Source organism: Schistocerca piceifrons, chromosome X (genome assembly GCF_021461385.2).
Source record: "Schistocerca piceifrons isolate TAMUIC-IGC-003096 chromosome X, iqSchPice1.1, whole genome shotgun sequence".
In the NCBI taxonomy this organism is placed as follows: Eukaryota; Metazoa; Arthropoda; class Insecta; order Orthoptera; family Acrididae; genus Schistocerca; species Schistocerca piceifrons.
In genome coordinates, this window is record NC_060149.1 from 81,145,055 (window position 1) to 81,159,872 (window position 14,818).

Sequence of the window (14,818 nt, forward strand, 5' to 3'; positions counted from 1 at the left end):
ACTGTCGCTGCGATCGATGCCCTTCCTCGTGCTACATCTGTTAAGGAACTGCAGGCCTTCTTGGGGAAAATAGCATACTATCACAAGTTTTCACCGTCTGCTGCTTCAGTGGCTCAGCTGTTGCATGGCCTGTTGCACAAAAACGTGCCTTTTCACTGGTCCCGTCATGCGATGCAGCTTTCCAGAAATTGAAGACTATGCTGAAATAGGCCCCGTGCCTGGCTACTTATCAACCTGGCCAACATCTTGTTCTTGCCATGGATGCCTCTCAATACGGGGTCGGTGCAGTCCTTGTGCACCGTTTTTCTGACAGTTCTGAAAAACCCATTTCTTATGCCTCCAAAACACTCACGAGTGCCCAACAAAAGTATTCTCAAATTGAAAAAGAAGCTTTGGCCATTATTTATGCTCTTCATAAGTTTGGTGTTTTTCTCTATGGATCCAAGTTTCATCTTGTTACGGATCACAAACCACTTGTTTCCTTCTTTCATCCATCAACGTCACTTCCCGACAAGGCTGCACACCACCTCCAACGTTGGGCTCTTTATGTGTCTCATTTCAATTATGAGATTCATTTCCGGCCGACGGCTCAACACACAAATGCTGATGCACTGTTTCGCCTTCCCATGGGTTCTGATCTGGCATTCGATAGGGATGAACTTATGTATTTCCACCTGGACGTTGCCAAGAAGCGAGTTGTGGATGGGTTCCCCACCACCAGGGACTGGCTGGCAGCTGCTACGGGTTCTGACCCCACCCTCTCCTGGGTTTTACGCTGTATTCAGAAGGGTTGGCCAGATCGTCCATCCGCTAAGACTTCTGATCTGTTGTGGAACTACTACTCTTTGCGTTACCGCCTCATGGCTAGGGATGGTGTTATCCTCCTTTCCACCGAAAATGCTTTGCCGCATGTTGTGGTATCTGCATCTTTGCATGCTTTGATCTTGCATCTCCTTCACCAAGGGCACTGGGGTCTCTCTCGAACAAAACCTCTGGTGCGCTGTCATGTGTACTGGCCCGGCATCGACTCTGAAATCACACATATGGTCACTGCCTGCGGCTCTTGTGTGTCACAGGCCACCACCCCGATGTCATCTTTGTCACCGTGGCCTTCGTCTGAGAAGCCCTGGGAGTGTATTCATGCTGACTTCACGGGACCTTTTTTAGGTACTTATTGGCTTCTCGTTATTGATGCCTTCTCTAACTTTCCTTTCATTGCCGTTACACATCGCCTACCACCGCAGCAACCACCAATGCTCTAGCTCACATTTTCTCTTTGGAAGGCCTTCCCTCTACTCTTGTTACTGATAATAGTCCGCAATCTGCTTCTTCCGATTTTTGCACCCGTCACGGTGTCATGCATGTCACGACCCCTCCGTTCTATCCACAATCAAACAGTGAGGCTGAATGACTGGTTCGTACATTTAAGGCTCAGATGAGGAAATTCCTGACTTCTTCTGGTGCTGATGATGTGCTTCTCCAATTTCTGTCTTCTTACCGTTTCACCCCCATGGGCAAGCACAGCCCGGCTGAGCTCTTACATGGCAAATAGCCCCGCACGCTACTTCATCTTCTGCAGCCTTCCACCTCACAGCTGCAGGTGTCTTCGCTTGGCCGGTTCACCGCCAACAACCTTGTATGGGTACGGGTATACGGCAGACGGCCAAAATTGAGTCCTGGTCACATCTTATGACAGTGTGGCCAACACCTGTATGAAGTCCCGACGGACACAGGTGTTGCAGTGCGTCATTCGGACCAGCTTCGGCCTCGTGTGCCAGCAACGCCTGTTCTGGATGCTGCTACACCACCTTTGCCTCTACCTGATGCTCGGGATACTGGAATCTCTCATTACTCACAACGCAGTTCTCTCAGCATCATATCGGTGCCAGCACAAGAACTGACACCACCAGGAGACGTGCCCATGCAGGAACCAGATGACCATCATCTGTCGGAGCAACTCTACTCGCCTCCTTCTCCTACAGACACAGACACATCGCCCATGTCTCATGTTATAACAACCGGACTTGCCGCAATGGGCAGATTGATGCACGGGGCCCCAGCAGATTCGACCCCCATGTCTCCTGTCATCTCGACCCGTTATCATCGGGGACACTTCCGTCCGTACGGGAAGCCTCCTCCTCGAGACTTTACGGCCAGTCAAACAACACCTATCGATGTTAGTAATCTACAGGCCACCTCCATCAAGACCTGTGCAAAAACTTCCAAGGGGGGAAAGTGTCGTGACTCGCCGATCTTTCAAAGTGCTGCCGCGCAGTTACGCGCATCCTCTACATACGGCGCTGTCTGCCAGCCATGCAGCAGCAGCCACCTAAGCAGCCAGCCAGCCAGCAGACGCTAGACTTCGACTCAGTTATGATTTGGAGGTTATAGTGTACACACGTCTTAATCTGTTTACTTGATCTGTGACTTTCATGTGTTGTGACTTCCTTGAAATATATTTGTTCAACTTGAAGTTATAACAGAAGGCTCTCTTACTTGGTTTACTTTTACTCTATTATCTTCTGTGGTGCTATATTTTGGGCAACACTATGCTCTCACCAAGAACATTCTTATAGCAGAAAAGGGTGGTAAGACTGAGCTGAGTATCATTTTGCAAACTTCATGTAGGCTGTTGTTCAAGTATCTCAGAATTTTACTCGTCCATCCATGTACATATATTCCATCATGGGGCTTTTTGTTGGCAATATTGACTTACTCAGAAGAACCTGCAACATTCATACAGTGACAGAGTTTATTTTTTTCATAACCCAATTTCTAACAACTAACGGAACTTTAATTATCACTTAACAAGTACTTTTGTGTGATCAAAGCCGTACTATTTCCTTCATAACAAGCTTTTTACACTGGCACATGTTCTATTCCAATACATACTGTGCCCTCCCTGCACCCACCTACAAAATGATGTGGCACCATGTGTAAGATTACTAGATTACTCACTTGGTTGTAGATTCTTATTTCCTCAGTAGCTCCATTACTTCTGAGTTTCTTACTGAAAGATGTTTAGGATCTCTAATTAATGAATAATGTAACAGGCACAACACCATGGATTTTACTTTCACTAATTAATGAGTTTATTTTTATCATAACCCAATGAAGCAAAGACCAGCCCTTATGACTTTTCCGGTAACAAGCAACTCTCATATGATCTGACCAGTACCATTTCCTTCATAGCAACGTTTCTGAGCGAACAAGCTAACCAATCTTATAATTTGACATTAGGAAGAAATATCATAACCCCTTGGTAAATTATGTAGCTAGTTCATAACTAAGGATTCACAGTAATTCACTTAGTACACATAATACAATTCTAACATTCACTTAGTTCACTCATAACACTGTGCACATAACTGTCCAATACTCAAAGCTCCTGAACCAATGACAGTAAATATAGTTGTTCGTCAGACATCAGTTAAAGGAAGCAACAGAATATCATCAGCAATACTAGTACATGTGTGTTCCACTACTCACATTAAAGATGTTAGTAATATGTAGGCCCAATTAGGTTCATGATATACTTTACTATCTAACATGAGCCATGGATTTTCAACAGGTTGTTGACTGGTTGATTACTAGTCACAGAACCACTCATAGTAATTAACTGTAGAAAACTCAAGGTAAGTCATGATGTTGCAACATACTGGGAGTGTAACATCCACTTTCTAACAAATTCCTTTTTTGCCAGCAAATTGCAGAGGAAACAACAATCTGAAGCTACTTTCCCACTGAAGGGGACTAGTGAAAAACCTAAATGTTTGTGGATGGCTCACCCACTGAGGGGAGCAATTGTCCACCATTGCATTTATGTCCAAGTTTTAATTTTAAACAAGTGACCTATGAAATTTAGTCAGTCAATAACAAGTATTTGGAATCAAGGCAATTCTGACAAATATAAATCCCCTGTATTGCAAGACAGTTGATTTATTTGCAATATATAAGATTATCTCAAGCACTGGCTCAACACAGGGTACATTGATACAAAGATATAAAATGAAATAGAAGAGATCTTAGTATATCAATAAGCCACTGGACTTGGTTCATTATTATAACACCAAGAACATATTAAATTTGTTATACATCTAACAGTGCATGTAGAGCAGTTTGCAGGCAAATTATGTTCAAGGTTCTAAAATATAATGTTGTTTCAAAAAGAAGGAGATATTAGCAGATTGGTGCCCACCAGCAAAAGACCTCACAAAACCTCTCCATGCACTCAGCTCAGTAAGTCAAGTGACCACTACTCTAGTCAAAAGTCCATTTGTGGCCAAGCACATTTGATTCTAATATGTACAGTTAACATTTTAAATACAGCCATTGATAATCATTTAGCACAAATATTCAAATTTTCTTCACATTTCATTCATAAACTGTTATAAAATTCACTTTCTTATTATTTTTTGTTTTAGACTGTTATATTACTGGAATCATCAAGTGCTACTCAAGACTCTTAATCTATTTACTCCTACCACTTTCACACTGCATTATTCCAATGTCTCATTTTATAACACTAATATCCAACTTCTCATAAAATAAATGTGCAATCAAATCTTATCACAAACATCGGTGTAGAACCTTAACTTTTTCTTGGTGGACAGTTTGTCTTGGCATATGGTATCAGTACATAAGTTTTTTGCTTGTAACAAACTAACTTAATGTCTTCATTGTCAGTATACTTAGTTCTGAGTCTCATGTATTTCCAGTCATAATTTTAAGACCTCTGGCAACATATTGTATTAGTACTTAAGATTATGTTTCCATATCAGTTTTGTTTCTTCTTTTCAGAAAATTCTCAGTGCACATGTTCAGCTGACAACAAAAATGTGCCTTAGCTGTGATATCTATCTTATTATGTGATAATGTTGCCAATGTTTCTGTGCTGATTACCAAGCCCAAACTCTTACAAAAATAGATAGTAATCTTTAGAACTGACTTAGAAATGTTGATTCAGTGGTTGGTAATCACAAAATGAGGATTTTTTTAGTGTGGTGGGGTATATGCCTATATAGACTGGCACAATGATATATTGTTATCTTGATAATTAAATATTAGTTTACAAAATTTTATAGGTCAGAATTAGCATTAGAGTTTCTGTTGAATCCAACAATAATCTGATTTAACTAAATGATAGTCAATTAGGAAAGTATTAAAGTTCAGTGTACTATTTGATTAATACACTATATACTGCTGTCGTGGATTCCCTACTCTCATGGAAAATTACCATGTTTGGAATTTTGTTAACATAGCCAAAGTCTTAATTAATGGCATAAGTAAATAACCAAAGGCGTTATCAGGTTCAGAAAAATTTGGGTAACAAAAGTATAAAGTCAAATCTGAGACTTAAACAAGCAGAATGGCTCAAATGATGAAAGTGCTTTTGACTCTAGCCAAATTTTAGTTATGAATATCTTCTAAGTCAAAGAGTTTCTGGAAAAATGAAACCGCTTAGTGAAAAAGGATAATTATTGCTATCCACTGAGTCAGGTTGTTCTGGGCAGAAACTGTTATTAGCCCATACTTTTTTGATGATTACATGCTAATTATGAATTTATCTTAAATAAATGTGTTTTCACAGAAATAAATGTACCACAAGACCTAGCAGACTGGAAATTATAACATAAATACTAAAGTTACGTATTGTATTGTATGAGTAGTAATTCGTGAATTTTGGGTACTGTATACATAATATAAGCACTGTCTATTTGGTTGGACACAATAAAAAATAAGGAAAAAATAATTTATCTGTAGGAATGCAATAATAACAAGGAGAATGATTCTACCTTGCCATATTTCAAATTGATCAAAAACTAATAAGCTCTTCGATAACACTTTCTGAAGCATCATATAGAAAGGTATTAACTGTTCCACAGGTTTCCAGCAGTGATGAAAAAAATTAGTGACAAATGCCAAGTATTTAAATCAAAGATGGAAGGTTTCCTCATAACACACTCCTTCTAGTCTGTACAAGAGATACAGTTGTTCAGAATTTTTCTCTGTAATGCATTATTCATTCATATCCTTTCTCAGAATATTTTTGTGTTTTAGCAATTATTTCATCCAAAAATTTTCTAATCAGCATTCTGTAAACAATGCAGTGACTTTTTGACTGACCACAAAGCTGTGGCTTGTATAGTCCCATGGAACCTGATAGATAAGTAAATTTATTAATTAATTGCCATGTTATTACTTGATCATTTATCCAACATATACATCTGTAAATATACACAGATCAGCTGAATAGTTACATACGGTTTATGTTGTATATTTCTTCGGTGTTTTACAAGCTTTGTGGTTTATTAGTATTCATCCTTTTTCTTGAACTGTGTTAAATTAATAGTTGGTCTTGTCTTCTAGGTACACATAAATCAATCAGTTGATGTTCCTTACGAAGCCATCAGGTACTTAGTAGGAGAGTGTAACTATGGTGGACATATACTGGATGAATGGGACCAAAGAACACTTAACACCATACTTTTAGATTTCATCAACAGCAGTGTTGTATACAGTCAACATTACACATTCTCCTCAACAAATAAAAAATACAGGCTCCCTATAGATACAACATACAGTTCTTGCATCGAGCACATTATGGTCAGTATATGGCACATACATTTTAATAAATGCTTTACCGTGATAGCTATACTGTAAGAATTTTTGCACTTATTGAATTTGTTGCAGGCACTTCCTACTCAATCAACAACTGAAATACTTGGTCTTCATTCTAATGCTGGAATTATATGTGGAATTAATGAATCCAGGCATTTCATTCAAAGCCTACGATCTGCATATGGTAACTTGTTAAGTGCGAAATATAAAGACTTACACATGGTGGATCACATGCTGATGCATATATTGCAGAAGGTATTAACAAATAATATGCAGCACTAATTACAAGATTTTTTCCTCTAGGTATAATAAATGTAAGTAAAAGATATACAGAAGTTTTCATTCTGTTAGCATGTATCTGAAAGTAGATAAAAGGAGAAGAGGCAATGAAATGTAGGCCAGAAAATAGTGAAAGCAATAACAAATTGAACAATTAAAAATAAAGTGCACAGATATGAATAGAATGTTTGAGGTCAGACTGAGTAGAAAAGTGTCAGTTGGAGAATTAACCTGACAAGGCAACAGGAGACTGGAATTGGGTGAGAACAAGAATAAAGACAGACTCAGGTGGAAGACAATTACTAACAGAGGCTGACTGCAGGGGGGACAGTGAGCATTCCTGCCAGTACAACTGACGAAAATTAATATTATGAGGAGGAAGGCGTAAAGAAGGCATTATATTGGGAGCATATTACACAATTAAAAATTCAGTTGGATCTTGGCAGTAAATAGTTAATGGCTATACATCAATGCATATATTTCATTTGAGATTGCACTTACATAGTAGCCTCAGAGCACAATTATAAATTGTATGGTTCTTTTCATAGTCAGTTGTGTGTCTGATGGGACAGGGGGTGCCTGCCCCTGTCAGTGACATAATAGAAAGCAATGGGCAGATGCAGAGGACAGATCTTGCACTAGGATCTTCTGCAGGGATATGACTTATGAGTCTATTGATTTGGTACTGGGAATAACAAAGGGACAGACAAGAAAACTACAGATATTGAGTGGACAGCAGAATACTACTTTGGAAGCATGATAAATGAAAGTGCAAGCTCCGGCAAAAGCCTGGTTCAGCTGTTCAACACATTAATGGTATTGTGTGATGTAAAGATTGAATCTTTCATGGTTGGTCATCAGATATATGAGGAGTATTATAAGTACTTGGGTGACTGGAATTCGTCAGTAGGAAAAGGGAGAGAAGGAAACATAGTAGGTGAATATGGATTGGGGGGAAGAAATGAAAGAGGAAGCCGCCTTGTAGAATTTTGCACAGAGCATAACTTAATCATAGCTAACACTTGGTTCAAGAATCATGAAAGAAGGTTGTATACCTGGAAGAATCCTGGAGATACTAATAGGTATCAGATAGATTATATAATGGTAAGACAGAGATTTAGGAACCAGGTTTTAAATTGTAAGACATTTCCAGGGGCAGATGTGGATTCTGACCACAATCTATTGGTTATGAACTGCAGATTGAAACTGAAGAAACTGCAAAAAGGTGGGAATTTAAGGAGATGGGACCTGGATAAACTGAAAGAACCAGAGGTTGTAGAGAGTTTCAGGGAGAGCATAAGGAAACAATTGACAGGAATGGGGGAAAGAAATACAGTAGAAGATGAATGGGTAGCTCTGAGGGATGAAGTAGTGAAGGCAGCAGAGGATCAAGTAGGTAAAAAGACGAGGGCTAATAGAAATCCTTGGGTAACAGAAGAAATATTGAATTTAATTGATGAAAGGAGAAAATATAAAAATGCAGTAAATGAAGCAGGCAAAAGGGAATACAAACGTCTCAAAAATGAGATCGACAGGAAGTGCAAAATGGCTAAGGAGGGATGGCTAGAGGACAAATGTAAGGATGTAGAGGCTTGTCTCACTAGGGGTAAGATAGATAGTGCCTACAGGAAAATTAAAGAGACCTTTGGAGAGAAGAGAACCACTTGTATGAATATCAAGGGCTCAGATGGCAATCCAGTTCTAAGCAAAGAAGGGAAGGCGGAAAGGTGGAAGGAGTATATAGAGGGTTTATACAAGGGCGATGTACTTGAGGACAATATTATGGAAATGGAAGAGGATGTAGATGAAGATGAAATGGGAGATACGATACTGCGTGAAGAGTTTGACAGAGCACTGAAATACCTGAGTCGAAACAAGGCCCCGGGAGTAGACAACATTCCATTAGAACTACTGATGGCCCTGGGAGAGCCAGTCATGACAAAACTCTACCATCTGGTGAGCAAGATGTATGAGACAGGCGAAATACCCACAGACTTCAAGAAGAATATAATAATTCCAATACCAAAGAAAGCAGGTGTTGACAGATGTGAAAATTACCGAACTATCAGTTTAATAAGTCACAGCTGCAAGATACTAACGCGAATTCTTTATAGACGAATTGAAAAACTGGTAGAAGCGGACCTCGGGGAAGATCAGTTTGGATTCCGTAGAAATGTTGGAACACGTGAGGCACTACTAACCTTACGACTTATCTTAGAAGAAAGATTTAGAAAAGGCAAACCTACGTTTCTAGCATTTGTAGACTTAGAGAAAGCTTTTGACAACGTTAACTGGAATACTCTCTTTCAAATTCTGAAGGTGGCAGGGGTAAAATACAGGGAGCAAAAGGCTATTTACAATTTGTACAGAAACCAGATGGCAGTTATAAGAGTCGAGGGGCATGAAAGGGAAGCAGTGGTTGAGAAAGGAGTGAGACAGGGTTGTAGCCTCTCCCCGATGTTATCCAATCTGTATATTGAGCAAGCAGTAAAGGAAACAAAAGAAAAATTCGGAGTAGGTATTAAAATTCATGGAGAAGAAGTAAAAACTTTGAGGTTCGCCGATGACATTGTAATTCTGTCAGAGACAGCAAAGGACTTGGAAGAGCAGTTGAACGGAATGGACAATGTCTTGAAAGGAGGATATAAGATGAACATCAACAAAAGCAAAACGAGGATAATGGAATGTAGTCAAATTAAATCAGGTGATGCTGAGGGGATTAGATTAGGAAATGAGACACTTAAAGTAGTAAAGGAGTTTTGCTATTTAGGGAGTAAAATAACTGATGATGGTCGAAGTAGAGAGGATATAAAATGTAGACTGGCAATGGCAAGGAAATTGTTTCTGAAGAAGAGAAATTTGTTAACATCGAGTATAGATTTAAGTGTCAGGAAGACGTTCCTGAAAGTATTTGTATGGAGTGTAGCCATGTATGGAAGTGAAACATGGACGATAACCAGTTTGGACAAGAAGAGAATAGAAGCTTTCGAAATGTGGTGCTACAGAAGAATGCTGAAGATAAGGTGGGTAGATCACGTAACTAATGAGGAGGTATTGAATAGGATTGGGGAGAAGAGAAGTTTGTGGCACAACTTGACTAGAAGAAGGGATCGGTTGGTAGGACATGTTTTGAGGAATCAAGGGATCACAAATTTAGCACTGGAGGGCAGCGTGGAGGGTAAAAATCGTAGAGGGAGACCAAGAGATCAATACACTAAGCAGATTCAGAAGGATGTAGGTTGCAGTAGGTACTGGGAGATGAAGAAGCTTGCACAGGATAGAGTAGCATGGAGAGCTGCATCAAACCAGTCTCAGGACTGAAGACCACAACAACAACAACATATAAGTACTTGATGACAAGACATGAGAGATCTGTTTTGTAACAAAATCAGAATCTCAGGGTTAATCAGTCATGTCACTGACAAGATCTTAACATTCAGGCAGTGAGAATTCTACAGGTGGTGAGACTGTTTAGTGCATGACTAAAATGTTTAATGTGAACAATAGTCCTGAACCAGCTATCAGTGAGGTGGAGGTCAACATCAAACCTGATGAGAATGAAGTAATGATGATATTCTGGAGGTACAAAGATGGGCATTTCTTCACCCTGCATTCCAACCATAGAACTGTTAACAATTAATCTGAAAGAGGTGGAAGTCTGAAATACAGAGAATTCCCATTAATGACACAGGAACAGGATAGCACAAGACAGCATGATTAAAGTACTTGTGTTAGTGTTGTCGATCTCTTTTTATGTGATATCTTCAAAGGAAAAGTAACTATTGCTAATGACATTAATTATTGCCTTGAAAAGATCTAGTAGTTTCTATGAAACTTAGTAATGGTGTTAGTCCTTCTCAACATATTTATCTTTGAATGCAACTCATTTTCCCACCAATGTATGACTTGGTTCAGACCTTGACTGTAGAAGTATACATTGAAAATTACCTTCCATCATTCAGGCAACACCTGCCAAATAAGGATTTCTTCATCCAAGAAAACAGGAAGACGTCACTGGAGAATACAAAGCATAGGGAAAAATTTTATTTGTGCAGTAAGCAGTCAGTCTTCATCTGATTGGGAATTAATTACATGTGTTGTTCCCAAGGGTTCCATCTTGGGCCCATTGCTTTTTCTTGTATACATTAATGACCTCTCGTCTGTTACATTGCCAGATACTAAGTTTTTTTTTTTGTTTGCTGATGATACAAATATTGCAAAAAGTAACAAGTCAAGTACAGATTTAGAAATAGCTGCTAATCAAAATTTTCACTGACGTGAATAAGTGGTTTAAAGCTAATTCAGCATCATTAAACTTTGAGAAGACCCACTATATGCAGTTCAGAACCTGTACGAGATTTCCTTCTAGCATGTGTGTAACATATGAAGACATGCAGATAAAAGAGGTTGACAGTGTTAAATTTCTGGTATTACAACTCGATAATAAATTCAGTTGGGAAGGGCATACCAAAGAATTGCTTAAGCATCTAAACAAGTCTGTATTTGCAGCAAGAATGATGTTACATGTAGGATATATAAATATAAAAAAACTTGCATACTTTGCTTACTTTCATTCTGTTATGTCATACGGGATCATATTCTGGGGTAAATCATCAAACTGAGCAAAAGTTTTTATGGTGCAAAAGCGTGTGATAAGAATCATTTGTGGTGTAAATTCAAGAACATCATGTAGAAACCTGTTCAAGGAACTTTGTAGTCTAACCACTAGTTCGCAGTATATTTATTCCTTAATGAAATCTGTTTGCAAGTAATATATCTCTATTTCCAACCAATATCTCAATACATAGTATCAATATCAAGAATAAGAACAATCTACATAAAGACCTAAAAACACTTACCTTGATCCAACAAGGGGCCCAATATTCAGGAACACACATTTTCAATAAATTGCCAGCAACCATTAAAAACTTGGTTTCAGATAAAGCATGGTTTAAACAAAGCTTGAAAGGCTTGTTGATAGGCAACTCCTTCTACTCTACAGGGTGTTACAAAAAGGTATGGCCAAACCTTCAGGAAACATTCCTCACACACAAAGAAAGAAAATATGTTATGTGGACGCTTACTTTCCATGTTAGAGCTCATTTTATTACTTCTCTTCAAATCACATTAATCATGGAATGGAAACACACAGCAACAGAATGTACCAGCGTGACTTCAAACACTTTGTTACAGGAAATGTTCAAAATGTCCTCCGTTAGCGAGGATACATGCATCCGCCCTCCATCGCATAGAATCCCTGATGCGCTGATGCAGCCCTGGAGAATGGCGTATTGTATCACAGCCATCCAAAATACGAGCACAAAGAGCCTCTACATTTGGTACCGAGGTTGCATAGACAAGAGCTTTCAAATGCCCCCATAAATGAAAGTCAAGAGGGTTGAGGTCAGGAGAGCGTGGAGGCCATGGAATTGGTCCACCTCTACCAATCTATCGGTCACCAAATCTGTTGTTGAGAAGCGTACGAACACTTCAACTGAAATGTGCAGGACCTCCATCATACATGAGCCACATGTTGTGTCGTACTTGTAAAGGCACATGTTCTAGCAGCACAGGTAGAGTATCCCGTATGAAATCATGATAACGTGCTCCATTGAGCAGTACATACTGACAAACTAAAATGAGCTCTAACATGGAAATTAAGCATTTCCGGACACATGTCCACATAAGATGTTTTCTTTATTTGTGTGTGAGGAATGTTTCCTGAAAGTTTGGTGGTACCTTTTTGTAACACCCTGTATAGATGAATATCTTAACAGAGGCTGTTAAGCAAGCTTAAGTAAAAATGTCTGTTAGATTTCAGTTTGACAGCACCTGGTCACAACAGTCAAGATTAAGGATTTTGTGTATGATAAAGTTATTAATAGTGCATAACAATGTTTCATTCTGACAGTGTATTAATTCTATAAATATTAGCTGTTCCAGTTTACGGCATTTTATTCACTTATTTTGCCGATCTCCTGACAAATGATCTGGGTAGTGAGTATTATATTCAAATGTTTTACATTTTTATGTTATGCTTTCTGACACGTTCCACACCCACGAGATTCATCTCGTTTTTTTGGGTCTATGGAACGAAAACTGAATCTAATCTAATATTGAGAAGCAGCTTGTGTGACTGCATCATGTGCAGAATGGGTTGTGTGTTGTTGCGAATCAACAACATCTCCTTTTATAATTCTCTCTGACACTTTATCTTGACAACTCTGGTGACAGTTTGCTCAGGTGATCATAATCTGTTAACATTTCACCACGGCAATCCCAAATACCACTCCACATGTTAGGCCTTTTACATTTTTTCACAGTGGTGAATCCACATTTCCACTGCTTGCAGGGCTCCAGTGTCTCGGAGTCACATTGGCATATGTGGTACTCATCCAGGGTGATCAAGTGTCTGAAGAAGTCCATCTGGGAGGCCTGAAACATCTACAACATTTTAACTGCTGCCTCAAGTTGGCAGGGCGGTTGGGATAGGGGAGGGGGTGGGAGGGTCCTTTTTGAATGTGTATGAACAGTTGTGGAACCCAGTGGGCTACAAACATTGTCATGTTCAACATCTCATGCAAGAGCTAAGAACTGAGTTATGAGTGGTTTTCATTTTTTACTCTATTGTCTCAGTTGTGATACACTGGTCTTAAAGAACTAAGGGTTCCATTTGTCTTGCAGTTTCTAATTATTTGCAGAAAGGTAATCTGCCTTTTTATTCTTTGGCCATACAGGAAGCATCTGCTTCACCTAATAACTATGTTATATGATGGTGCATTTTTATGGCACACTTCAATTAACACAGGATGAATTCATGCAGTGTGATTCCCCTTGAAATGCATCGAACCAATTCCACTTTATAAATAGGCTTCACCATTTTATTTTGGTATGCTATGCTGCTGTAAGATGCTAATTTCAGTGTGTACCCAGGCTCAAGATGTGTACCTAAATCTGAACGGAAAAAAAAAATCACAAAACTCTACCTTTCTGACGTGGTAATTAAATTTTTATAACTTGTTATTATTATCCTTACTAAGAGATTCTTTAATGCATCACACATCATTAGAAGTATTATTCCATGGTCTTTCAGGATGTTGCTGGAACAATAGTATTTCTTCTTTTGATATTTCAGCTGATAGTCGCATCGCATCATCAAGGTGAGTCTACAACTGAATAAAAATCACTTGACAAAGTGATATACCGTGCAGTAAAATCAGATGTCAGAGATAAGATAGTTGGCACCAGACTGTCAGTTACAGATAGTAAGTTTCATGTTCCGTGGACCATTTTGCATGATAAATTGTAATCATGTGGAACAAGTCATTTAACATTCATATCGCAGATTAATGCAAAAATATGGCTACATGATGAACATTTGTAAGTTTTTTATTTTATTTATTTATTTTTTAAATATGCAGACGTGAGTTGGTAATTCCTACCAACCACCTTTTACACATTACAGAAATACAAACTCTGCTATGGAATGGAGGATCTTGTCAAGGAGAAACTTTTTCAGTTTGTTGTAGAGCTGTGCACTGTTTTCTGTGCTAAAAAACAACCATAACATGGAGTACTAAATGTCCTGGTACTGTAATTATGTACACCATTGTTTCTTTTGAACAGTAGTGTATCATTTACAACAAACTTCATGAGGGAATAAATGTACTGTGAAGCAGTAGCCAGAATGCCCAACTCTTTAAACAGATGTCTACAAGACGATCATAAGTGAGCATGATATATTATTCATACAGCACATATTTGAAAACTTTCTTCCTAAAAGATGAGTTGCCCCAGAATATTATTCTGGAACACATTATTGAATGAGAATATGAAAAATATGTATACATACTGATTTTTCTTTCCCCATGATTTGCAATAATACTAAGTGGAAATGTGGCCGACCTATATTTAGGGA

General features: G+C 38.7%; 1 protein-coding gene across 1 annotated transcript in view; it reads left to right on the plus strand.

Moving 5' to 3' along the window:
• LOC124722185 (dynein axonemal heavy chain 7-like) overlaps window positions 1–14,818 on the plus strand; it is a 913,348-nt gene that overhangs the window by 844,518 nt on the left and 54,012 nt on the right. The window contains exons 36-37 of the mRNA XM_047247384.1: window positions 6,370–6,583; window positions 6,665–6,876. Coding sequence (XP_047103340.1) covers window positions 6,370–6,583; window positions 6,665–6,876 — 426 coding nt within the window. The remainder of the gene's footprint in view (window positions 1–6,369; window positions 6,584–6,664; window positions 6,877–14,818) is intronic.